Here is a 27,011-nt window from a genome sequence, read left to right as displayed (position 1 = left end):
AACTGGCTTTATTGAACAATTCATGAATCAGATAGCATCCCATCTACCAAGTAGAAAGGCACTCGGAGGAGCTGAACAAAAAGGAAGACCTTTATAGGCAGAAGGGGGAGGGGGTAAGGAAAGAGCGGGCTACCTCACCTTCCTCTGGGGGATGGAAGGGGTCCACGTGGCTGGTACCTCATTGGTGCCAACCAGAAAATTCCAAACTGGCCAGTTAAGACCACTTTCCTGGGGAACAGTGAAACTGCAGTTAGGTTAGGTACTACGCCATGGTTCGGTGACATTGGCTTAGTACAAGTGACAAGTGACTCCATTCTGGGCCTGTTGTTTCTTTTTGAAAGTATCTATGATTAAGTTCCCTTTCTCATCCCTAATATTTTGGTGAATCTCTCCCTTTCTTGGTGAGGCTTATCCAAGGTTTCTTCACTTCATCATTCTCTTCAAAGAACTAGCTATTGGTTTTACTTATTGGTTCTCCCGTTCTTTGTTTTTGTTTCTAATTGTATCTTTAATTTTAATTAACTTAATGAAAATTTAATTTTATATGCTTTTATCAAGTCCATCCTCTTAATTTTTAAAAAGTTTAAAAAAAGTTGCATGCTTAGCATTTTTTCCCTTTATCTGTTTAGGAATAATATCACTTAAGGTTCTGCAGTTTTCTTCTAGGTGCAGCGTGGACTCTCATATGTTTTGATCTTTAGTGTTCTTATTTCCTCAATTGTTGGGTTCAATTTCTGTTTGCTTTTACCTAGAATGTAGAAGTGTTTTAAAGTATCCCCACGTTAAAAAATACACTAGGGCTTCCCTGGTGGCGCAGTGGTTGAGAATCTGCCTGCCAATGCAGGGGACACGGGTTCGAGCCCTGGTCTGGGAAGATCCCACATGCTGCGGAGCAACTAGGTCCGTGAGCCACAACTACTGAGCCTGCGCGTCTGGAGCCTGTGCTCCGCAACAAGAGAGGTCGCGATAGTGAGAGGCCCGCGCACCGCGATGAAGAGTGGCCCCCGCTTGCCGCAACTAGAGAAAGCCCTCGCACAGAAACGAAGACCCAACACAGCCAAAAATAAATAAGTAAATTAAAAAAAAAAAAATACCAATGATTTTATTTAGAAAATTGGACAGGACAGCACAGTACGGAAAATAAATATCCTCTATTAAAAAAAAAAATACACTAACCTCTTCTTGGCCTTTCAAGTGGGCCCTTGCCCTCATCCTTCAAGCCCGGCTCAGGTGTCTCTTCCCTGCAGAGCCTCCTTTCCGCATCTCCCGGCCTTTGTAGATGCTGCTCCTCATGTTATATCGTCTGTTGTCTGCTTCTTCCTTCTCCTACTGCTCTTGGGGTGTGTCAGCCAGGTTTGCCCTGGTAACAGGGAATTCCCGACTCTCACTGGTTTAAAACAGAAGAAGCTTTGTTTCCTGCTCTCGGTCCACGCCCATGTGGGGTGGTGGCGGCTCTGCTCACGGTGGCCACACATGGCAGTTGTCACCTGAGTATCGCCGGCCGCCCCCCACGGCACAGAGAAAGGCCCAGAAATGACCCGCGTCCCTCCTCCCAGCCCAGGGGCTAGAGCTGGCGTGCGGCCCCGCCCAGTCTCAGGGGCTGCGCAGCGTCCCCGCGAGGCCCCAGAAGGTGAAGAGGTGCCGGTCCCTGGTGTGGATATTCGTTCGGCATTAGAGACGATCAGAGGAGCATCTCACCAGTGGGGACTCCGCTGATTCATCTTTCTGTTGCCCAAAGCATTCAGCACGTGTGGGTAGAGAAATGGGTCACTCAGGACTCTTCCATGATAGAAACTCAACTCAAAATAGTTGAAACGGAGAGGGAATTGATTGGCTGGCGTGATGGAGGAGCCCTGACGTGAGGCCTGGCTGCGTCCTGGCCCTTGAGCGATGCGGTGAAGACCTGGTGTGTGTGTCTGTCTGTCTGTCTGTCTGTCTCCCACACCTGCCTGCTCAGCCTCCAGCTGTCCGTGGTGGCTTCCTTCCAGGCAGGGTTTCCCCACCTGGTGGCTCCGGGAGCTGCTCGGTTATCCTCGGACGTAGGCATCCCAGCAGGACGGACTTCTTTGGCTCAGTTGTCCAGTCGGGGTCCTGAGATGGAGCCCCTCCCTCTGCCGGGTCACCTGCCTGCACCCCGAGTGACGGGATGGGGGTGGGGCAGGGCGTGCGTCCTGGGTCACACACCCTCTCTTGCGTGGGGTTGGGCCAGACCCCCTGACCATGGAGGTAAGGGCTGGGGGGGTGAGTCCCCGAAGGGAAACCATCAGCGCTGCTCTCGGGAGAGAGGGTGGATTCCGGCGGTCACCTGATGGACTGAGGGCCTGATCTCCTGTCCCACGTCTTTCCCTGCACTCAGCTGTTTCTACTGCGTAGTTGCATCCCAGCTTTGACCAGCTTTTCCTGCATTTCTCGATCTTCGAATGAGTAGAGATTGGTAGTTCCTGCCAGTGGGGCCTGGCCTGTCTTCCGGAAGCCCACCATCTCCACCCCCAGAGGGTCTGCTGGGCACAGAGCAGGGCACTGCGTGGGCTCCAGGGAGCACTGTGGAGGTTCAGGGTGTGGGGGGACCCCGCAGGGAGGGCTCCCCCACAAGGCGTCTTGCTTTGGGCTCGAGGTGGTCCTGTCGCCCGCTGAGCCGAGCCTCTTTCTGGGTGACCGGGGGGAGGGTGTTACTCTCCCGTGTGCGGGGCTCACCGAGCCCCAGCGTGACGTCCTGAGGTTCAGAGCTGCTGGGCGCATGCCCTCTGGGTTCTCTACCGAAAGGGTTATTGCTGCGTCCTTGGCAGACAGGAGTGGATGCTTCAGCTGCTGGAGGACTCAGGGACTGCGCTCTGCTGCAGGCGTGCGGTAGCAGCGTCATCTGGTTTTCAGCCCCCGTTTGGGGACCCACAGATCTGCGTGGATGGAACCTGGTTCCATTTGGTTTACTTAATTTGGATTTATCACCGCATTCATGTCACGTTAATGTGATCGCCTTCACCCCGGGTTCCAAGCATTTGAAAACGTTGCCTCCCAGGACCTAATATAAGAGACTTAAATATTGGCTGATGTTTAACTTATGATGGAAACTTTTCCTACTTCAATATTTTACCAACTTATATGGTTCCTTTGGAAATCTTAACGATATGCAGCTGTCACTTTAAGTGAGGTGCTCCGGCTTTCTGTTATGAATTATCCTTTTTATTTTTTCTGCAAAATTACCAGGGAGCAAAGGTCCATTCATCACCCTCCGCGAGGGGGTGTGTGTGGGGCCGCTAGAGGGCCCTCCGTCTCCAGTTTTTGGAACCCGGCATTTCCCTGACCCATATTTTGCTTTTGAACGTTCTGGTGGCGTCAGAATTTTGGTGTGCCTGCTTAATAGATATAAAAGCAGCCGGGTAGAAGGGGCCATTGAAAATACGTAACCCTGGTGTTTCCCAGAGCACACGGAGTTAGATGCTTGACGTGGTTGTGACCTCGTGTGCGGGCGACGTGCTCGAGAGTATCCTCACTGACGGGCAGCTCGCCTGCCCCGAGTCGTGTCACCAGGCAATCACGCAGCAGTGGAGGGAGTGGAGGATGTCGGCTGAGCAGGGGGTGGAAGTTAGCGGCCGGGAACCCAACACACCTGCACAGCATCTGCCGGGGAGCGTGAGTGAGCGTTTCAGAGCCAGGGCTTCCAGGAGGGAGATCACGCTTCTGAGCCTGGTCCTTGAAGGTGACCCAGCCTAGGGCTCCGGGCACGTCTCATACTTCCCACTCCTCTTGGGCCTGATTCGCCGAGACAGGGCACCTCTGGATTCCTTCAGCACAGGGACCCAAACCCACTCCATCAACAAGCATCCCTTTACCTCTTCCTAGATTTTGCTCACTTCCTCCATTCCTGTGATCAAAGTCTTCAAGAGAATGACTTTTTAAGCCCAAATAATTAGGAATAACGGCCTTTCAAATGGGTCGGCCTTGTGAATTCTTAGTGTCTGGAGTACCATTGAATGCTGAGTAATCCTTTATTTTCAAGGTCTGATGGGGAAAGCTGTTTCTCACAATCTTTATTTAAATCACAGAAATTGTGTCTTTGGCTGTGACGACCCCTTCCTTCCCCCTGCCCCTGGGGCAAGCTGTTCGGCCCCATCCTGGAACATCCCCAGAGCCCCGCCTTCCTGGTCGGAGGCCTGGCCCCTTCCCGCCTGGCCCTGAGCATCCACGGTTGCTAAGCAACAGCCTCCTCTCCCTTCAGTTAAGCACAGGCAGGTCTGTCTGCAGGGCAGCCTTTTTCCCCACGAATCCCGCTCATCAGGCCCTGCCGGCTGATTCTCTTTTCCTCCGCCCCCCAGGGTGCGCAGCTACGTTCCAGCAAAAGCGTTCTCTGGAGGGCAGCTTGCACTGTGGGGTAAAGGGCTTGAATGCCGCCTTTCATGCAGGGCCGGCTCCGGGTTGGTGTTCATGCATGGGGACCCCACCAGCCTTCCCGGGAAGGACAGTGGAGAGACCCCTGCTCTCTCCAGCCTGGAGGACGTCCCCAAGCCTGCTGCCTGAGCTCTCTCGTGCCTGTGTTCTTACTTTCTGTCTTTCTGTGATGCTCGCCCACTCGACTCGTCAGAAGTGCCGTCTGAGAAGTGCTGACCTGAAAGGTAGCCCCTCTTGCCCTGGAGCGTGGAGTGGGCTTCAGGTCCTCGTGGTCTGCACACCTCCCCACTCCCCCCCGGGCTGAATGCAGAGAAGCGCGGGATGCAGGTGTGTGACCTGGCGGGACGCGGACAGCCCAGGTTTGGGGCAGATCGCAAGCCCCCTCCTGGCCTTTTAGTCAAGTGTAGGGCACTTGGGCTTCTAGAAGCTGAACTGAAGAGAGGACTGGACACTTGAGCTTCTGTCGACAGCGCTTTTCAGCAAGCGGAGGCTGATCCGGGAGCAATAGGGTGTCGGGGAAATTCATCTTCAGACGGGGGCGCAGCGGCTGCAGCTGCAAACGTGTCTGTCTCAAGCACTCGGTGTGGCCCTGTCTGCGCCGCTGTTGGCTCGGGTGGCGTGGCAACCGCTGACTCAGTCCCTTCCGAGGCTGAGGTGTCCCTGAGCTGCACAGAGCGCCTGGCAAAGCTGTCGTCTTAGTCTCTGCGTTCTTCTTTTAACGACCAGGTGACTTACCTGAAGCCAGAGCCCCGCGGCGCCACGGCCAGACGTGGATGTTATTCCCGGTGGGGTGACGGGAGGGCCCCGTCCGGGGAGGCACCAGCATCCCCTGCCGCGGGACCTCGTCCTCTGCGACGGGCCGCCTGGTGCCATCGGTTCAGCCAGGAGCGTGCTCAGGCTCCAGCAGGGGCACAGAGACGTCCCTGATGACGGTCAGTAAACTAGAATTTAAGTTATTTTAAATTCCACGGGTAGTACAGAAAGCACGCTTACTCACGTGTCTAAACGGTGAGGTTCTAGCCCCTCACTGTTCCTGCCATTCCACGCATTTCTGTGAATTTACCTACAGACCTTCATCCACGTGTCGTTTTCTTTCTTCTCCTTTAACAGAGGTGGGATTCCCTTACGCGGGTTGCTTGGTAACTTGTTTCCGCTCTGTAACTTGTCTTGGCAACGTCCCACGTCAGGACCCGCCCGTCGACCTCCCCCTTTTTAATTGCTTCCGGGCTCCACACCCAGATGGACCAGCTTTAATTCAGGGCTTCCATTTTCAGGAACACGTGGGCCATTCTCATGGTTTGCTGTTTTCAGCGGTGCTGCGGCAGAGGTTCTTGTGCACACGTCCTTGTGCACGCTGCAGATGTCACCACGCACGCAGCCTTTGCACACACGTGAGGGCCCCATGGTTTGGTCTTGTCGGCCCCGGCAGCTCGCAGCCTTTTCGTGCTCAGTGGCGGAAGGCGGGCTTCCCAGTGAGACCCCAACACCTCCGTCGTGGCTTTTGGGAGACTTGCAGGAATGACAGTGGACGCCTCTGGAGGACACTGTGTTGTCCGGGCTAGACCGTTAGATTGCGTAGTTCGCAAAGCAACTTAATCAGCGACTACCGCATGGAACATTAGAACAGAAAGGTTTGAAACCAAGTTATTTTGTGGTTTTGGTGTATTTTCTCACAGCCCGTGCCTCGCTGGGGTGTGTGGGTTTGGGCCCTGCGATCCCCAGCAGGCACTGCTTTCATCTGCTGCAAAGCCTTTTTTGTGCGGTTGGTTGTCTAGGAGGTTAAGATTGTGTAAGTCAGGATGTAAAGAATCACCTCAAAAGCACCACGCAGTACCCAGCTTAGACAAACTGGGGAAATAAAGAGCGTGTGAGAAGTTTAACGGGCTTGGAGGGTTTAGCTTTCCGCAGGGTTCAGATCTTCCTCAACTAGAGGACGCGCGGCCCGGCTCCCGAGCGCCGGGCTTCTCCGAGCAGAGGAAAGTGGAGCCGTTTCCTGCAGGTTTTTCCTCGCTGCCAAAATCAACCCGTGTAGTTTTCAGCCTCCTTTTAGGGTGGAACAAAGGAGAACCCGGCGTGCTGCTCTTCTGTTTCATCTTCTAGACTGATCCGGGTGGCGGGGTGGTGGTGGTGACCAGTGGCTGCCCGGATCCCTGAGCTGCCTGGGGAGACGCACGTGGCTTCAAGGACAGCGGGGCCCTGGCAGAATCCTGGTCTGCGCTTTGCTTCTCGCGAGATGACGTCTCTCCTGGGAAGCGAAGCTCGCTCGAAGACTCGCTAACTCCCTCCAAAGGGAGCTCGTTTCAGGAACCGGAGGCTCCCAGGACTAGAGGGCGCCGCGTTCTTTGGAATCACGTTAACTTGGCTTTGAGAAAGGAGCTGGGCTGGCGAGGGGCTGGAGAGCCTGTAGCTCAGCTCAGGCGGGACCAGCGGAGTTGGGGGCCTCCCTCCACGCCGCCCACCGCTTTCCCCACCCCCTGTTCCTCATCAGCTGGATCTCTCCTCCTGGGGTGAGCCTGCAGTGCCTTCTCCAGGTGGATTCCGAGGTGGCTGGAAGGGGCTTTGGTGGCATGTCGGCCCCAGGGCACAGCAGGGCCGGCTGGGGGGGGGGGTGCTTCGCACGTGCGGTTCCTGCCTGGTGGCTGAAGCTGCGGTGGTGGGATTCAGGGCCACCAGGGGAGGCGGGCGTCCTCCCTTCAGCCTGCACAGCACGCAGAGTCACGGCCCTCGGGTGCACTGGCCGGTCGGTAGGTGCTAGGTGCCGCCCGCGTCGACCCCGTGCCGTGTGCCCTGGGGCTTGGGGGCCACGGGGTCAGGTGAGCTGCTCATGGGCACCGCCCGGTCCGGGGCTCAGACGTGGCTGTGCGGGGACTTGGGCAGCAGAGACCACCGGGGAGGGAGGGAGGGCCAAGTGCGGGCAGTCAGGGCCACACGCGGGTGACAGGAGCAGGGCTAGTTACCTGTGGGGGGCACGATTTCTCAGGGCCCAGGACGTCCTGAAGTCCAGCCGGCGGTGGTGTCCACATGCAGCGGCCAGAGTCGGGTCACTGTGAAGGGGACCGACATGAATTAGGAAGACGCGGTCCTCAGGGAGACCAGACACATCACCTCGGACAGGTGCCCGGTCCCACCTGGGCCTTCAGGGGAGCGGAGGGGGCCCTGTCAGGATGGGCCCCGGCCAGCGGGCAGCCCCACCGTTGACTGGAGGCGGTGATGTTGGCGGCTGACGGCAGAAGAAGCGCGCGTGTATGGGCTGATGGGGAGGTGATGGGTGGCCCCTGACGCCGGAGCACAGTGCTGAGAGTCTGGGGGTTTCAGGGACTAGAGTGAGGCCTGGACTCCTAGACAGGAGTGCAGGGCCTGGGATGGGGGTGGAAGCAGCACAGGCAGACTCCAGCCCGGTCCTGCCCCGGGGCCACCGTGCGGTGACCGTGCTCGGCGGGTGGGGACAGCGCCGTGGGAGCGGTTGCTCCCTCCGCAGTTGGGCACCTCTGGCGCTGCAGGAACCAGCCTCGCGTCACCCAGGGCAGGGGCGCCCTCGACCCCTCGCTCCAGGGACCCCGTGGAGGACCGATCTCGACTATTCCCGGTACGAACACGCCTGCACTCACACCCATAGAGTGAGTGGGCCTCAGGGGACGGGCTGTGAGTGATGGGACAGCCAGAGCGCCCAGCCGTGCGTGCGTCTGTTTAGAAGTTTCTTATGTAACAGAACAGCAAGTGGGCCCCAGGCAGGGAAGCATCGGCCCAGGCAGACATCAGAGCCCGGCCCCACGAAGGCAGGGGAGGGTGAGGAGGGGAAAGGACAGGTGAGCCTTGAGGTGAGCGCACGACAGCCTCACATCTCCCTGAGCGCACGCGGAGTGAGTGAGCCTCGTGAGCAGGGAGAAGGAGGCTGAGGAAGTAGGCAGCGAGCTCGGGCTCCATCCTGCAGGCGGTGACTGGGGGCGAGCGCCCTGGGTCTGCTCGCCAAGCACTGGGGCTGCCCAGTGGCCGCTGCCCAGCTCCGAGCACCGGTGACCGCTGAGGGGAGACTCGCGCCAGGCCTGCCTGAGCCGGGCTCCGGTGCCCTTGCCCCACCCAGGCTGACGGCCCCTCCCCGGCCCCTGTGCTTCCTCCCAGGCCTGCCGGCACCACCGCCCCGGGGGCTCACCACCCCCCAGGACTCGCCAGTGGGACCAGGGGTAAGTCCAGGCCCGAGAGGCCTGTTTCGGAATTCCACAGTCAAGTATTTAAAGGTTCTGGGTGTGGGAAAGTCCCCTTTGCATCTTTAAGAACAGTTGATGTCCTGTTTACTTGTGTGGGCTGGGAAGCGTGCCAGCGAGCTGGGGGGGGGGCGGGGTGGGGAGGGTGTTGGGGTGCAGATGTCCTCAGTTGCCCTCCTGCCTGTCTCCGCGGCGGGTCCCTAGCGCGCTGCTCCCAGCGCTGGCTCTCAGGGCCGTGGCTTCTGCTGGTTGTTAATGATCCTCCAGTTGCCATCGAAGGCCTGTGTCCACGCTCAAGCTGATGTGTTCTCCCGCAGTTATGTCTGACGGCTGGGAATCCTTCAGGACTGAATGGCCTTTTTCCCCTTCTGAGACACTGAGGAGTGCCCTTCGCCCCCTCCTCTCCTGACCCTCTGCTAGGAGAGGGCGCCGGTGAGGCCGTGGCTTCCCCAGGCAGCAGCCGGCAGGGGCGCCGAGCAGCTGGTGCTGGAGGGCACAGGGCGGCACCGACAGAGGCCAGCATGTTGGCGGGCCTGTTGGAGAGCTGACGTCTCCTACGGTGCTAGGAGCTGCGGCCACCCCTCAGGGATCCTGAGCCGGTTGCGGTTCTGCCCGTGGCTCGGGGCTGGCTCTAGCCAGCGTGGTTTTTGAATGACGTCAGAGTTGGCTTGTCCTCCTGATGACCTTGTCTGCCAACGTCACCCTGGACGTTGGCTTTCTAGAAAAGTTGAATGATTCAGTATCCAGGGCTGTCCCCAGGATGTGGCTTTAATGTGGACCGTGCAGCTGGGAAACTGGACCAGAAGTGAATGTGGTGTTTGCCCGAAGACACGTGTTTGGGGACAGCCTCCCGGGCCCTGCTGGCCCGTCCCAGCATTTTCCCTCCAGCGGTTGGCATGGTGCCCCTAAGTGCTGAGGGACCACAGGGCAGCACCTCCAGCCCCAGAGGCAGGAGGCGCTCACGGCGGCTTGTGTGCTCTGAGGGGAGCTGAGCAGACCCTAAATTCTTCTCTGCCCCTAAGATGCTGCCCGGATCCCCCAGTGCCCCTCGCCCGTTTCTTCACGTCTTCATGGGTTGGGTCCTTCTCTGTACCAGCACCACCCCCCTCTGCCCCCCCGGGCCAGCTGTCACTGCTGATGACAGATGTCTCATTTGTTAACGTGTACATTATAAATAGAGACCAGGATTTGAGAGACGGGTCTTCAGTAGAGCGAGGGCCCTCCACCTCTTCACACCGGCCTTTTAGAGCAACGTTCGTTTTCCTCACGTTAGTCACATTTACCTGACCCTGTGCCGGGTACCTTGCCAAGCCCTTTCTCACAGTAGGCCTGTGATCTAGGTACTCTTAGCATCCCCATTTTACAGGTGAGGAGACTGAGGCAAGACCAGGTTAGTTAGGCGACTTGCCCACATCACGTGGCAGTGAAGTGGTGGAGTGGGGCTTCCAGGGCCCACGTCAGCTGCCATCATGGTCACTGCCTTAACGGGCGGGTTCATGTCGTAGGAACACAGGTGGTTAGAATCAGAAGGGGTCTTGGAGAAGTTCAGTCCAGGGATGGAGGTGAAACCCAGAGAGGTTCAGAGACCAGCCGGCCCTGCAGCCCGAGTGTCAGAGAACCCGGCTTCCCTGGCCATTTCCCCTTCTCCACTTGCTTTTCCTTGTTAATAATATTTTTATTCAAATATTACGATGTGGGAGAAACCACAGAATTACCCCTCTCGGTAGTTAGAAAAGAAGCAATTAGACGTGATGCCGGGTTCCAGGAGATTCCAGACCTCACTGCTCCCTGTGGCCACGTCAGAGTCTTCCCTTCCTTCCCAAGGGTCTGTGCCAGCGGGGGGTGGGAGGGGCTTTGTGAAGTTATTGGGGTGCATTTTGTCGTCTTACCCAAGCTCTCTTCCCTTCAGCTGTCGCTTTCCCAGCTGGCGGCTTCCCCACAGTCCCCAGCTCAGCGCCGCTCGGCCGAAGCTCCCTCAAGGCCACCGGGGAGCCCCACGCCCCCCCTGGCCCCGGGGGTAAGTAGCCTGCCCCTCCGCCCGTCTGCCTCCTTCCAGGGAATGGCTCCAAACCCCTGACTTCTGTGGAAGTCTCCGACTTTTCGAGCTGCCCTGGTCCTTGGTGAGGTGACCGAGACCTTCCTGGGTTCTCTGTGATGCGGGCGTTTGGGATGGGGGCTGGACATCACCTCCCTCCAGCTTCAGATATTTGCCACCATCCGTCTTGGTGACCAAGGGTATTTGGTCTGGGAGCTTCTCCTGCCACAGGGCTTGATTTAGGCTTTGCTCTACCTGAGAAGACAAAGTAAAAGCGCCCTTAGATCTCTGAACATGAGAGGAAAAGGAAAGTTTCGCTGGAGATGTAAATAGAGGTCCGTCCAAGTTGCCAGCTCCCCCTCCAGGACACTCGCCTTGCGGCTGGAGGAGAGTTTGTGAAGCCCACCGTCCCCGATCCCAGTGGAGCTAATGGGCTAAAATAGGTCTGTTTCCTTTCTCCTGAACTTGGGGGACTCACGTAGAGTTTGCTGGTTCACCTGCAGACTTCAGTCTTGCCTTGGAAGTCTGTTGAGGAAAAATGGTTCCATTTAATTACTTCCTTGAAAACCCTCATGGTGAAATGCTTGATTCTAAAATATATCTGGGCTCGTGTCATCAGAGGCCCGTGTCCCTTGCCTCCGGTCACGTGGGGCTCCTTCTAAATGAAACGGGAAGCTTGGGAGGCCAGCTGGAGGGAGAGCGTCCCAGACCCCATCAAGCTCTTCCTTTAGACGGAGGTGGGCGGAGGGTGCCGGTGAAAGCCGAGAGCATTCGGTGACGTGGGGACAGGGAAGCGTTCACACAGGCTCAGGGGCTCCGTCCCACAGTCTCCCTAGCGTTACTGGAGATGGTTTCCTCTTTCTGTTCCGTAGACATGGTTTTAAGGTTAATTTGCCTTCTCAGGCATCAGATGTCTCCTGTGCTACTGAGCTGTTCAAAAACTTATGATTCCTTCCTCGTTGCTTTTCGACTCACATGAAATACAGGATGCCCAGGTGAATTTGAATTTCAGATAAACAATACTTTCCAGTATAAGTGTGTCCCGGATATTGTGTGGGATATACTTATACTAAAATTATTCATCGCTTACCTGAAATTCCAGTGCAGCTGAGCCTCCTGTGTTTTCACTTGCAGTGTGACAGAGGCAGTGCACCCGTGAGCCCCACGTCCAGGCATCCTTGGTTACGGGTTGGGATCCTCATTGGCCTCACCTGGGGCCCCATTGTGTTCGGCAGGAGTTCCCCTTGGAGGGCAGGATCTCTCACCTGGAAGCTGACCTGAGCCAGACGGCCTTGGCCCCGGGCACATCCGCCGCTGAGCAGTTGCAGGAGCTGCCTTTCACACCTGTGCACGCCCCGCTCATCGTGGGAGCCTGGACCAGGAGGTGAGGGCCGGGTCTGGGAGGGCCCAGGGCAAGTGCCGTGTGATCAAGACCCTTCGACCCCCTGAACGGTAGGCTTTCCTAGAGAGCTGGCTTTCCGGGTCCTGCCTCTTTGCTGGCCCTTTCCTGGAGGCTGGCTCAGGAGGCTTTCTGTTCCAGCTCTGGAGGGAAGCCGTCACGAGCCTCCCTAGCGCTGCTGCGGTCCGCCGGCTTTCCTGAGATTCTGGATGCCAATAAGCAACCAGCCGAGGCCGTGAATCCTACAGATCCCGTGAAGTTCAGCCCTCAGAAGGAAGAATCAGACTGTCTGCAAAGCAACGAGATAGTGCTACAGTTTCTTGCCTTTAGCAGGTAAACTCTTGAATGTTTGGTCTGTTGCTCTTTTCCTGGCTTTTGCATTTCTTGCGTTGAGGAAGAACTTCTGTGTGGCTCTGGCAGAATACTACGATCAGGTCTTAACGTGACTGCGGAATGCCCTCTGTCTTTATTTTCGTTTGGCTGGGACCCACCCACTGCCATTTCCAAATGCTGTAAAACCTGCTTTGACCGATCTCCTGTGGTCCTTAGTTACAGCGTGGACAGAGTATCGCCCTGTCCTTGGGTACTGGTGTAGCCCCGAGATCTGGGCTCTCCAGCCATGCCTGAAGTGGGGGGGTGCCCGGCGGGCTCCCCGAGGTCGCAGTAGGGCAGCTGATGTGGATGAAGGAGGCGGCCTCTCACCTGCTGTCTCCCTGCGAGCGTGTGACGAAAAGCCCGGGTTCTCCGCCCGGACCCTTGATTCACTCGGAGCTGTCGTTGGATCCAGGGTGTCCCAGGACGACCAGCCAGCGCCGTGGCCACAGACTGTGTATTTCACCTTCCAGTTCTACCGCTTCCCCCCCGAGACAACGCCGCGGCTGCAGCTGGTTGAACTGGACGAGGCCGGGAAGACCAGCGCAGCCTCCCTGCCCCACCTCCTCGTCCTGATTCACAAGGACGGCTCCTTTGATGCGGGTGAGCGCTGGGCACCCGGCAAACGCGAAATCCAGGGCCAAGCTTTGTCTGCGAATTTTATTATTTAAAAAATGTTGAACAGTGAAAAACTTCAAACACGTTCACAGTTTGAGAGAGGAGTGCAATAAATCAGTGCTCCTGCCACTCACCTCTGCAGTTATCAGTGACATCCCTGCCCAGGTCCCTCCCCAAACCAGGGCTATTTGATGCAAATTCCAGACGTTATATGATTTCATCTATAGATATTTTCTTATGTAGATCTAAAAAAGTAGAGTCTTTATTAAAAAACATAAACTCAATAATATTACCCCATCTAAAAATTAATGATGAGTTAATATTATCAAATATCTAGCCAATGTTAACATTTCCCCAATAACTTCATAAAATTTTTTAATAGTTTGTTCAAATCAGGATCTCAGTTAGGTCCGTACGTTGGGATGGTGTGACTCTCCAGTCTCTTTCTATCTGTAGCCGTCATCGCCATCCTGTCTCTGTTTTTTTGCTTTAATCTATTTGTTGAAGCCGCCACGTTGCTGGTCCCCTGGAGCCTCCCGGTGTCTGCACTTTGGTTTTGCGGCCCAGTGGTGACACCTGCGGTGTTGCTCTATCCCCTGTTTTGCCTGTAAATTGGAGTTAGATCTAGATGCGTGAGCAGATGCATCCTTTTTGTTTGGGGCAAGGAGTCTGTATTGCTGGAGGTGTGTCCCCGTCTCTGCAGCAGCACGAGGCCTGGGTTGCTTCTTATGCTTCATCAGTGACCATCAGGACTGGTGCTTATGGATTGATCACTTCATTCAAGGCTGCACAGTGGTGATGTTTTACTCCTAGAATACGTCTTCGTTTGTCAGCCAGAATGCTTCCTTAAAACGAAGCTTCTCCTCATCAACTCTTTGGTTGCCTTGAGGTGCGATTCATATAGAGAAGGCAGAATAATGCTTGATTTTCTTCTCTTTTGTTTGCTAATTTTTAAAATAGTGAGACAGTTCCCAGCATCCTTCAAGGGCGGGGCCAATGGCTTTTTTTTCTGATATCATTATCAACTGATGGATTTAAACTGCAGTGGACTGAACATACCAAATATGTTGCTGTTTTTGGTGGCCAGTTGTCCTGTCTTTGGCCAGTCACATGGCTCGTAAGGGACATACCTGGGGTCTGAACCACTGCTGCCTCTTGAGTAGAACTTAACAGGTGGAAAAAGATGTGTTAAAATATTAAATGAAATGAGTTTAACAACATTAACATCAGACAAAAGTGACAAAAGGCAAAGGCATTGCTGGGGATCAAGAAGCCTATTAAATAATAATTAAGGGAATAATTCACTAGGAAAAAATGATTCTGAATCCGTGAACTTCTAACAACCACAGCTTCCAAAGATAAAGGACAAACTGATGGACTTTATAAGGAGAAACTGACAAACCTACAGTCATAGGAGGTTTTGACACACTTCTGTCAGTAAATTGATTGATCAAGCAGAAAAAAATTAATGAGAATATTATAAAATACAATTTAAAGAGATGGTCTTATAGAACCTGTACAACCAATTTAGAGAATATGCTTTATTTTCAAGTATCCTTTGAAACTTATAAAAACTGATTATTCATATATGTGTGTATATAAGGCCTCCAAGCAGGTATTGCCATATACCAAGAGACCCTATGTCTAATCTAATTTTATAGCATTCTTTGACCATAATACCTCAAGGTCAGAAATCATTCACTGCCCTCCCCCTGGAAGGCTCCAAACTGCTGGATTTTTTTGAATTTTAAAACATATTTCTAATTTTTCCCTAGGTAAATGAAGAAATCAGTATAGAAATGGCTACTTACAACTGAATGACAAAATAATATTGCATATCAAAACTAATAAGTAAAATGGCCTCAGCCATAAAAAGGAACGAAATTGAGTTATTTGTAGAGATGTGGATGGACCTAGAGACTGTCATATAGGGTGAAGTAAGTCAGAAAGAGAAAAACAAATATCGTATATCAACACATATGTGTGGACTCTAGAAAAATGGTACAGATGATCTTATTTGCAAAGCAGAAATAGAGACACAGACATAGAGAACAAGCGTATGGATACCAAGGGGGAAGGGGGTATGGGTTGAATTGGGAGATTGGGATTGACATATATACATTATTGATACTATGTATAAAACAGATAACTAATGAGAACCTACTGTATAGCGCAGGAAACTCTGCTCGATGTTCTGTGGTGACCTAAATGGGAAGGAAATCCGAAAAAGAGGGGATATATGTATACGTATAGCTGATTCACTTTGCTGTACAGTAGAAACTAACTCAACATTGTAAAGCAACTATACTCCAATAAAAATTAACTTAAAAAAAAAGCTAATAAGTAAAATGGTAATTACAGGGAAATTTGCAGCTTTAAATGCTTATATTGTTGGTAAAGAAGAAAGTATCGTTTAACATGCTGATCTAATTGTTCAGCTCAAGAAGTTTGGTGAAAAAGAACCAGAACAAACCCAATAAAAGCAGAAGGAAAGAAATGAGAAAATGAGCATAAATGCTTAGAAAACAAAGGAATAGTGGAAAGGGTCAGCCAGATTGTTGGGCGGGAGGAGTCACGGGCGCAGCAGGTGATGCCCCGTTCCCTTGTCCAAGGTCAGAATCAGTGCGGAGAGTCAGAGCCGTTGTGGGAATGGGGTTAGCCCGAGAGCCCGTGGTGCTTGCCGGGCCCCCATCAGGTGAGCGGCAGGCAGAGGTCGGGCTGGGCAGCCGCCGTTGACCTGGAACCTGGGGCAGAGCTGCCGCCCCCCGCTTGCCTGTGGACTGCGGCCTCCTCTCTTCCTGTGGACAAATCTGAAAAGAAGAGACAGGGGAAGGGGTGAGAAGCTTGGACTCTGCTTCTTCCCCCAAACCCACCAGCCTATGAGCTGCTCTTGCCCTGGGAGGAGGGTATGCTGGGCAAAGGGCGGCACGGGCCGTCCCTCTGCACGGAGGTGGGGCTGGGGACGATGTGTTCCTGCAACCTTCCTGCGTTTTGTTCTCTCAGCTCGCGTAACCGTTGAGTTTATGGCCAGCGGGGCTGTGGCCCTCCTTGGGGGAGGGGACCAGTCACCACTGGGGAGGTTTCCCAGCCTTCCTGGGACCACTGCTCCCAAACCCACCACCTTTCCTTTGCCAGTCCCCCCAGGACCAGCAGTGGGTAGTTTAGCCTATGTCCCCAGAAGGTTCGGAAATGGATCAGAATAATGCATGGATTTTGGGGCCCCTCTGCACCCATTGCTGACCATTCACTCCCTATTCTGTTTCCTGTGCTAAATGCTATCCAGTCACTTGATCCAGTGGAGCTCATCGGAGGTTCTGCAATGAGGTTAAATGATAGTGTTAGGATAATTCAATAAAAAAGGCCAGCCACTTAGAGACGCTCCTGATTTGACTGTAAACCCCTTTCCATTATGAATTGCCCAGAGAGAAATTAGTCCAAAAATTAAATTTCCCTGCAAGTGGAAGTCCAAAGAAATTAAACTCCAGAATCAAATTTTCTTGTCATGGTGAATTAAAATTCGAAGTCCACAGAGGCTTTGCAATTTCTTACACAGCTGAGTCTTGGCCAAAGACACCTCTGACTGAGCAGATCTGGGCTTCCTTTGGCAGCCCAAACTTGGGGGCTCTCTCTGGATGGACCGGGTTCCTCAAGACCTCAGAAGGTTGAGCTGGCTCAGCACCGAGTCTTTCATGGGCCTCACTTAAGACGTTTTCTTTTGTTGTTGAAATATAACATGCATACAACAAAGTGCACCATTCCATGAATTTTTTTTTTTAATAAATGTATTTATTTATTTATTTTTGGCTGTGCTGGGTCTTCGCTGCTGTGCGTGGGCTTTCTTTTTAGTTGCGGTGAGCGGGGGCTACTCTTTGTTGCAGTGCGTGGACTTCTCATTGCGGTGGCTTCTCTTGTTGTGGAGCATGGGCTCTAGGTGCGCGGTCTTCAGTAGTTGTGGCACGTGGGCTCAGTAGTTGTGGCTCGTGGGCTCAGTAGATGTGGTGCACGGGCTCTAGAGCACGGGCTCAGTAGTTGTGGCTTGTGGGCTCAGTAGTTGTGGCTCATGGGCTCTAGAGTGCAGGCTCAGTAGTTGTGGCTCGTGGGCTCAGTAGTTGTGGCTTGCGGGCTCAGTGGCTGTGGCTCACGGGCTCTAGCGCGCGGCCTCAGTAGTTGTGGTGCACAAGCTCAGTAGTTGTGGCTCGCAGGCTCAGTAGTTGTGGCTCATGGGCTTAGCTGCTCCATGGCATGTGGGATCTTCCCAGACCGGGGCTCGAACCCATGTCCCCTGCATTGGCAGGCGGATTCTCAACCACTGCACCCCCAGGGAAACCCCGTGAATTTTTAAGGATGGTTAGACCTTATTTGTTAGAGCAGTTCTAGATTTACAGAGAAACTGAGCCGATAGCCCAGAGCCCCATATACTCCCGCCCCCACTGTCTCCTCCGTTAGCAACTTCTTACATTCACGATGAGCTGATATTGGTAGAGTGTTAATAACTGAAGCTCAGAGTTTACATTAAGGTTTACTCTCCCCACGTTGTACGTTATATGGATCTTGACAAATGTGTAACATCATATATCCACTGTTACAGTATCAACCAGAGTAATTTCACTGCCCTAAAAATCCCCTGTGCTCCACCCTGCCAGCTACTGATCTTTTCACTGTCTCCATAGTTTTGCCTTTTCCAAGGTGTCATATAGTTGAAATTATATAGTGTATGCTTTTCAGATGGCTTCTTTCACTTAGTAACATGCATTTAAGGTTCCTCCATGGCTTTTCGTGGCTTGATAGCACATTTATTTTTGGCACTGAATGATACTCTGGACGTACCTCAGTTTATTTATCCATTCACCTGCCAAAGGGCACCTTGGTTGCTTCCAGTTTGTTGTTCGGGATTTTGTGTGGACATACATTTTCAACTAATTTGGGTAAATACCTAGGAGCCCAGTTGCTGGATCGTATAGTAAAAGTATGTTAAGCTTTGAGAGAAACTGCCCAACTGTCTTCCAAAGTGGCTGCACCATTTTGCATTCCCACCAGCAGTGAATGAGAGTTCCTGCTGCTCCACATTCTTGCCAACATTTGATGTTGTCAGTGTCCTGGATTTGGGCCATCCGAGTAGGTGTGTAGTGGTAGCTCATTGTTTTAATTTACAGTTCCCTAATGACAGATGATGTAGTGTGTCTTTCCATCTGCTTACTTACTATCTGTATATCTTCTTTGGTGAGATGTCTGTTTGGATCTTTAGCCCATTTTTAAATTGGATTGTTTGTTTTCATATTTGTTGTGTTTTAAGAGTTCTTTGTATATTTTGGATACGAATCTTTTATCATGTATGTGTTTTGCAACTATTTTCTCCCAACTTGTGGCTTATCTTTTTCATTCTCTTAATGGTGTCTTTCTCAGAGCAGAGGTTTTAAATTTTAATGACATCCAGCTTATCAATTATTTCTTTTATGAATCGTGCTTTTGGTGTTGTAGCTAAAAAGTCATCACCAAATCTGAAAGGTCACCTAGCTTTTTTCCTATGTTATCTTCTAGGAGTTTGATAGTTTTGCACTTTACATTACAAAAATTAACATTTTGAGTTAATTTTTGTAAAAGATGTAATTCTTACAAAGTGAACACACCTGTGTAACTACCACCCAATTCGGATGGGGCTGTAGAACGTTACAGAGCAACCCCCCAACCCCAGTTGATGACCTCCCCCAAGGGTAACTGCTCTTCTGAATTCTGTCACTCTGCATCAGTTTTACCTGTTTTTTGAACTTAAACGGATCATATTATCCATACCATTTTGAATCTAACTTCTTTCGCTCAACCTCATGTCTGGGAGATTCCTCCATGTTGCTGTATGTAGCAGTAGTTTGTCCGTGATCTTGGCTGTATAGAAACCCGTTGTCCGAACATTCCACAATGCTTACCCATTCTGCTGTGCACAGGCCTTTGAATCATTTCCAGGTTTTGGCTCTTTTGAATAATGCTGCTGTGAACATATTTAAAACATTGTGAAGTGATCAGCCCAACAAGTCTAGGTAGCATCCATCATCGAACATAATTATAAAATTCTGTGTTTCTTGTGACGAGAACTTTCACGATCTGCTCTCTTAGCACCTTTCAAATACGCAACACGGTGTTATTAACTGTGGTCACCGTGCTGTGCATCACATCCCCGTGACTGACTTATTTTATAACTGGAGGTTTGTACCTTTTGGCCCCCTTCACCCATTTTGCCCACCCCCTGCCCCACCTCTTGCAACTACCAGTCTGCTTTCTGTATTTAACGAGCCTGATTCTTTTTTTAAAGATTTCACGTATAAGTGAAATCATATGGTATTTGTCTTTCTCTGATCCATCCACGTCATCACAGATGTCAAGATTACCTTCTTTTTAACGGCTGAGTAATATTTCGTATGTATACATACTGCATTTTCTTTATCTGTTCATCCATAGGTGGACACTTAGGTAGCTTCCACATCTTGGCTATTATAAATAATGCTGCAATGAACATGGCGGGGGTGTGTGTGCAGATTTCTTTTCGAGTTAGTATTTTTGTTTTGTTTGGTTAAATACCCAGGAGTGGGATTGCTGGATCATGTGGTAACTCTATTTTTAAGTTTTTTGAGGAACCTCCAAAAAAGGTTTGGAGGAGGCTTTCATAGTGGCTGCACCGCTTTACATTCCCAGCAACAGCGGACAAGGGTTCCCTTTTCTCCACACCCTCACCTGTACCGGCTCTCTCTTGCCTTTTTAATAATATACGATCATTCTTTTGGTGCACGTGTGTGTGTGCGCATCTGCGTTGGTCTGTGCCTGGGACTGAAGTTGCTGGGTCCCCGGGCAGCACAGGTCTAGCTTTGGTGCATTCCTTCCCCAGTGCTGTGCCAGCTTATACACCCACTGGAGTAGACGGAAAGTCTGAACTGCCCGTGTCCTTGCTGGTTGTGTAATGTGTGTGGCTCTGTTTGTTTCTTTCACGTGACCTCCTGATGGGCATGTGCCGGCGTCTCCTGGCTGACCGATGACCTTCCACACGCTGTCGCCTTCGGCAGATCCTCCTTTGAAGTGCTTTGCCCATTTTTAATTGTGTTGTCTGTTTTTCAGTTTGTAGGTGTTATGTATATATCCTGATCCCAGACCTTCTTCAGATGTTATAAATATCTCCTTCCGCCTTTGACTCTGTTAATGGTATCTTTTGGTTAACAGGAGTTTTCCATGAAAATTACGTCCAATTTATCAGTCCTTTCCTTAATGGGAAGATTTCCTAAGCTACACCCAAAATGAGTTTGTCTCCATAAAGTCTTGAAGATATCCTCCTATGTTACCTTCTAGAGGCCTTTTTTCCCTTTTTTTTTTCTTTTTTCCCTTTTTATATTCAGATCTAGAATTCATCTGGAATTGATTTTGTGTATCCTGTGAGGTAGGGACTGAGGTTTGTGACCTTCATAAAGAATGCAGAGAGTTAATAGGACATATAAAAGGTTTTAAAAGCATTGGCTCCACACCCACCAAGCTTACGAAGTGAGTCATTTCTCAGCCTGGAATACTTATTTTAAGCAAACTGTTGTTCCCAGAATCCAAAGTTTGGTTTTGCCAAAGATGATAGCAGAGACTCAGGGGTGCATGAGGGCAGAGAGAAAAAGCCCTGGTCTCAGCTCTGCCACACGATTGCTCTTTTCTGGTGGGTGGACCCACTTATGCAAAGTGGCGTTTGAGACGTTGTTGTCTTCTGGCAAAGTCTGGACGTTTACAGTCCTGGCAGCCCTGACCGCCAGCTCCCGTGGAGGGTCACCGCTTCCCCTCCTGGTCTGCGTCCTGGGGCCCAGAGTCCATGATGCGGCTCCCACACGCCCTTGTGGGCAGCCTTCAGGAGGCTCATGCCGAACGGCGGCCACATCTGGTCCAGCGGGAGAAACCGCAGCTGCTGGAACCTGTGGCCCGTGGGCCTGGTGACTGTCTCTGCCACTCTAGTCACTGTTCTCCATTGTGAGTAGACTTTCTTTTGTTTCCTCTTTTTCTTCAGGAGTGGGATGTGCCTCTGGACTTTTCTCACTTACTAGTGTCCCCTGCTCCTTTCAGGAAGGTTCCCCCAAGTTTGTGACCATTTCATCTGCTTGTGTTGGTCCCCGTCCTTCTACACCACATGCACGGGGCCGCCTTTCCTTGTTATTTCCCTTGCTTTCTTGCCTGTTTTTTTCTAGCATGTTGTTTGTCTAACATGCGTCTCTTGGTGTTTTTGTCTAGTGGGGTCTTGCCTAGTGTGAGAGCTGGAGTCTGGGTCAGCCAAGAGCATCCATTGTCCTAAAGAACTCTCGTCCATCTTCCCACCCCTGAGTTATCCCAGCCAAGGGGGCATCTCCCACCAGACCAGCGTCCAGGTCTAGACCCTCTAGTACAGCCTTGATCGCCTCTTCCTTACTGGATCTTGTCTTTCCTGTGCCTTCTCCAGGTGCCCTAATCCCGTCTCCCCAGCTACAGAAGTTGTGTTGGTGCATTTGGGAATACCTGCTTTATCTCTTTGTTCATCTTTCCCCCCACCTCAGAATCATTTGAATGTAAAATGCAGGCGTGGTGACCCTTTACTTCTAAATATAGCAGCACACATTACTTAAAAATAAGGACATCTGGGACTTTCCTGGTGGCACAGTGGTTGAGAATCCGCCTGCCAATGCAGGGGACATGGGTCTGAGCCCTGGCCCGGGAAGATCCCACATGCCGCGGAGCAACTAAGCCCGTGCGCCACAACTACTGAGCCTGCGCTCTAGAGCCCGCGAGCCACAGCTACTGAGCCTGCGTGCCACAACTACTGAAGCCTGTGCACCTAGAACCCGTGGTCTGCAACAAGAGAAGCCACCGCAATGAGAAGCCCACGCACCACAACGAAGAGTAGCCCCCGCTCACCGCAACTAGAGAAAAGCCTGTGCACGGCAACAAGGACCCAATGCGGCCAAAAATAAAATATAAATAAATAAATTTATAAAAAAATAAGGACATCCTTTTCTATACACACAATTCTGTTATCATACTTAAGATTATAAGAATTTCATAGTCAAGTTTTCCCATTTCCCCTCATATGTCCATTGTAGCTGTTTTTTGCTCTGACATCCAGTCCAGGCCCATGTATTATCTGTAATCATGTGTTCAGTCTCTTTTCATTGAGACTTGTCCCCTGCATTCTCTGTCCAGTGTTGGTGCCTGTTTGAAGAGACCGAGCGAGTTGTGGAATGTCCCACATTCCGTGTGTCTGATTGTTTCCTCACCTGGTTGTCTACCTCGTTCATCTCCAGTAGTTCTCGTCCACTGAGGGAAGGGCTGAGGGCTCAGTCTCATCCTGGATTTGGTGTGAACTCTTTATTGTTGAGGCCGCGTGCTGCCTGTGCGTCCCATCGGAGGCGCCGAGGTCAGGCCGTGTCACCGTGCAGGTGCCAGTGTGAGCACTTGGTAGGGGCACCCGCCCCAGGTGTCTCCAGTGGGAAGAGGTAGGCGCTTCCCCCTTTGCGCTTGGAAGACTTCTTGGGGCTGTTCTTGGGCTTCGTGTGAATATCCGACCCCTGCAGCCCTTCACCTACTGTCCTAACATCCTTGGCTGTGCTTTGCCTGGATCAGCTATTTAAATGGAGCTTTCAAAATTGTAATTCTTCTAATGCCATCATTCGGTCTTCTTTTATGAGCTGGCTTTCTTCTATAAAAAGAGACTTTCTCTCATCAGCCAGTGGTGAACTACATATATGTTCTCCAAAAAAGGCAGGACAAATGTTACTTTCCCTTTAATTTCTAATTTTCAGAGTAAGAACTTACTGTAATAGTTACTCTAATAGTGACAGTTCAGGTTTTGTATATCCTAGCTCTTTGTTTCGTCTTTGGCCAGCTGTAGCCCTTCGAGTTGGCCTGAGTCTGTTGACACGCTCTGGTTGGACTTTGGGCAGGTCCTCCCTTTCTGGAGCAAAGGTGTCCAGGCTCGCCTTGTGCTTTTTCTGCCTCAGATCCGGTCACCCGTTTCTCCCAGGAGCCTGGCCCCCCACTGGGAGTGCTTTCTAAAGATCACTATCTGGGCGCTTTTGATCGGGGTCTCAACTGCTTCTAGGCCTTTCCCTGGGCAGAGCTGGGACATGTATATTAAAACATGAGTTCACCTTGATATTTCTAATTTAAATTTAGAAGCTTTTCCCTAAAGTATTTTATTTGTATCTCTTTCCTCTTAAACCGAAAATCGTGTTTCCTGATAATATATTTACTTATTTACTTTCCCTTATAATTTACACAATGTATTTTCAAAATTACCCCGCTAGTTTGAATACTAATGATACATGGCTGACAAAAGTTCACATTTCTTTGTGTTCTTCTGGTCTTGGGCTGTGTCCCACCGAGGATGTAGAGTGAGTGAGTGTGGCCCAAAGCCCTTGTGTTCATTCTTTTCTCTATGGAGTTATGTTGCCTATTTGATGTTCAATCGAATTTGTTGGTTTCAGTTTGTTTTCAATTTCATATTTGCTTTTATTTCCTTTTTGTAGGAGCAGTTCCACTTGTAGATGTATTTCTAACGTATCTGTGGGAAGGAAGGTTGTCTCCGCGTCTTACTCTTCCGCCATCTTGCCCAGACCCCCCTCCTTTTTGATTGGAATATTTACGTGGCCCCAAACATAAAACCGTAGTTGAATGAGCACTCAAGGCTCCCTTCGACCCTCACCCCTCTAGACAGTCCCCACCTGCTCACCGGCCTGGGGGTGACCGGGTTTCTAGTTTCTGGCTTAAGCAAATATTTACGTTTTTATTTTTTGTTTTTTCTTATTCAATAGGTGGCATACCAAATACACTTTTTCACTGTGCTGTTTTCAGTTAACTTTCCATCCTGAGTTCCACTCCATGTGGAAACCGTCTGCATTGTTTTTACAGTTACATCGTCCTACATTGGATGCATGTTCTGTGGTTTATTTAACCGTCATCCTACTGATGGAGGTTTGGGTCTTTCCAGGGTTCTGCTATTTCAGATAATGCAGCAATGAGTAACCTTGTGTTTCTCGTGTTTTCTGCGTGTGGAGGTGTGTTTTAGGGCAGATTGCTGGCAGTGGGATTATAGGATAAAAGGCTTCAGTGGTGTTGACAGACACCACCACCTCCCCTCTGTTAGCCTGAGATCTTTTGGCCTCCTCCACAAAATAGGTTGTTACGTTCTGATTGATGTGAGATAGATCTTAGTGAAGTTTTAATGTGCATTTCTCTTGTAATGAGTGAAGTTGAGCATCTTTTGTCTTTGTCTGCAAACTTCTATTCATATCTTTTTCCATTTCTCTGTCAGATTTTTCATCTATTTTGTCCTCTGTTTTGGGAACTGTATTAGGAAGATTAGCTGTTGCCTGTGATATACATTGCAAATATGCTTCCTACTTTGCCATTTGTCTTTTTGCTTTGCTTATGATGGGTTTTGCTATGTAAAGGTGTTACTTTCGTGTAGTCTAATGTGTCAGTCTTTTATTGCTTCTAGCTTCTTCAGTCATAGATGCAAAGGCTTTCTCCTCCCCTAGCTCAGCAAGAGATTCGTGCGTGGTTTCTTCTAGGATTTACAGGTTTCATTTTTCACATTTAGATTTCTGATCTCTATATAGTTTATCCTGCTCTGTGATGGCAGATACGGATCAGTTTTATCTTTTTCCAAATGTCTATCCAGTTGACCCAGTACTATTTATTAAAACGTTCGTCTTTTTCCCCAGTGACTTGAGAGCCACCCTTATCATATACCAAACTTTTTTTTATTACTTGGGTGTAATTCTGGATTTTCTTGCTCGTTCCATTAGACTAGAGGTTGGCAAACGGATTTCTGTTAAGGGCCAGATCATAAATATTTTAGACTTTCTGGGTTCACATATGATCTCTGTGTAATCATTTTCTTCTTTTTTTGACTTTTGTTTTTCACAACCCTTAGAAAATGTAAAAGCCATTCTTAGCTCACAGCTGGGTTGGCCTGTGGGCTGTAGTTCACCAGACTCTTCATGAGACTGTCTGTCTACACACGAAGGTCACGCTCTTTGATCAGAGGTGTTATGCTGTTCTTTTTTGCACGGTTCTCCAGACATTCTTGCTGGTTTAGTTTTCTATGTGAACTTGTTAGGCTCTATCTGGGGTTCTGGAGAAGTTCATAGATGAACGAGAGGAGAACTGCCCTTGAAGGACAGGAGGGGGCCTGCCCAGGAACGGGGATGTCTTCCCATCTGCTCATTTCTGCTTCCCTGTCTTCTGAAGGCACATAAGTGTACCTTAAATAGGTTTTGCTATTTTCTTGTTTTTTAATCAATTAGATTTTGCATTTCTCTTTATTATTACGCCCCTTCCGCTTTCTTTTTGGTATTCTCTATTGTTATTTTCCTAATTTGTTTGAGTTGCTTAATTCATTTAATTCTTTTGTTCTTGTGGATATAAAGTATTGAAGGCTATGAATTTTCCTTTGATTATTGCTTTATGTTTTGGTGATTCTGATAAGTAGTATTTTCATTATTATTATTCTAGAAAATCTGTTTTGATCGTGTTTTCCCTTTGACACAGAATTATTTAAGAATAAGTGAATTGTTTTGAAAAATTTTTTCCAATTTCTAGTTTGTTGGATTGTGATCAGAGAATATTATTTGTAATATTTCTACTTTAAGGAGCGTATTTAGGTTTTCTTTGTGGTGAAATAGACAGTAAATTTTTATTAATGTTCCAAATATACTTGAAAAGATATATTCTCTGTTATTGGGGTACCATGTTGTATGTGTATGCATACACTGCCTTATGGGTTAGCTGGTCTGGTCTTCTGTATCCTTACTTATTTATGGTCCACTTGACCTGCCTTGAAAGGAAAGCAGTTGTTTGGTCTCCACTGTCATTGTGTTTTCATCTGTTTCTTCTTACATCTCTGGATTTCTGCTTTGTTATTTGGTGCATAGATACTCCAAGCTGTTACGCATTCATCATGCATTGTAGACTGTAGTGTTATAAAGTGTTTGTCATCAGAGGAGTCGTGGCTGCCTTCACAGAGCAGGAGGTGTTTGTCTTGAAGGAGGGGTGGAGATTGAGAAGAGGGGTGGGGGAGGACCGTCCAGCTGGAGGCAGAGCATCTGCCAGACCTGGCCGTGGTGGTGGGGCAGGACTGAGGTGCAGCAGGGACCCCAGCTGGGCTGGGTGGCGTCTGTGAAGGGGTGAGGGGGGTAAGCCGGGGAGCCTGAGCAGGCCCTGTGGGGTGGTACCACTACCCCCAGGAGTCAGTGGTCAGCGCCACTGCAGGCTTTTGAGTGGGACGGAGACGACGCAGGATTCCTTTCGTGGATGCTTCGGCAGTGCCATGGGATGGACTGTGGGGAGCCTGGACCTCAGGGAAGGCCACTGAGGAGTGGGTTGTCTTAGCCAGACAGGAGCAAAGGGGTCCGAGCCTACAGTGGGGAGGGATTGGGAGGGTCCAGCGTGAGGGGCCTTGGGCTGTGCCCAGACCAGGATGGCCCCCGTGTGCGACACTCAGCACACTGTCAGCTCGGGGCTCAAAGTGTCCCCCCGAGACCGTGAGCTCCATCAGGGCAGGGACCCTGTCCGTCCTGATCTCCCCACACGACCCCACACAGGGCCTGGCACATTTGCCGCATGTGAATTCATGGTCGTATTGCGGGGACTCGGCAGCTGACGGGACGTGGTGACGATGGAGCCCAGCCAGGGCGTCGGGAGGACGCGGTGCCGGGCGGCACTCTGGGGGGGACGCAAGGGGGAGCTGGCTGGGGAGGAAGACGCGGGGTCCAGCTGGGACATGCTGCGTTCAGGCGCGAGTGCAAGTCTGGGTGGAGGCTCCGTGGGACTGGAGGTGTCGGGGGTGGTGTGAAGGGCACCCAGGGAAGGGTGCCTGTGGGTGTCGTCTGGGAGGTCGCCCCGCACGTTCGCGTCCGGCTGCATCCTGGGCCGGCAGTCGGCCCGGCGGGACCCGGCAGGTGGCGCTGCCGGCGGTGCTGTGAGCTCGACCCTCCTCCTTCCCCGGTCCTCATTG

At 51.0% G+C, this 27,011-nt stretch overlaps 1 protein-coding gene across 5 annotated transcripts in view; it reads left to right on the top strand.

The window, feature by feature from the left end:
• Positions 1-27,011, top strand: part of NPHP4 (nephrocystin 4) — a 140,480-nt gene that overhangs the window by 89,795 nt on the left and 23,674 nt on the right. For all 5 annotated transcript variants that reach the window (XM_059905402.1, XM_059905470.1, XM_059905347.1 and 2 more), the window contains exons 13-17: positions 8,506-8,567; positions 10,498-10,605; positions 11,859-12,007; positions 12,164-12,355; positions 12,810-12,997. In XM_059905402.1, the coding sequence (XP_059761385.1) occupies positions 8,506-8,567; positions 10,498-10,605; positions 11,859-12,007; positions 12,164-12,355; positions 12,810-12,997 (699 nt within the window). The remainder of the gene's footprint in view (positions 1-8,505; positions 8,568-10,497; positions 10,606-11,858; positions 12,008-12,163; positions 12,356-12,809; positions 12,998-27,011) is intronic.

The sequence above is a fragment of the Balaenoptera ricei genome, chromosome 1 (genome assembly GCF_028023285.1).
Source record: "Balaenoptera ricei isolate mBalRic1 chromosome 1, mBalRic1.hap2, whole genome shotgun sequence".
Taxonomy (NCBI): Eukaryota; Metazoa; Chordata; class Mammalia; order Artiodactyla; family Balaenopteridae; genus Balaenoptera; species Balaenoptera ricei.
The sequence above is the reverse complement of the archived record's forward strand: the minus strand, read 5'-3'. Positions and strand labels throughout refer to the sequence as shown.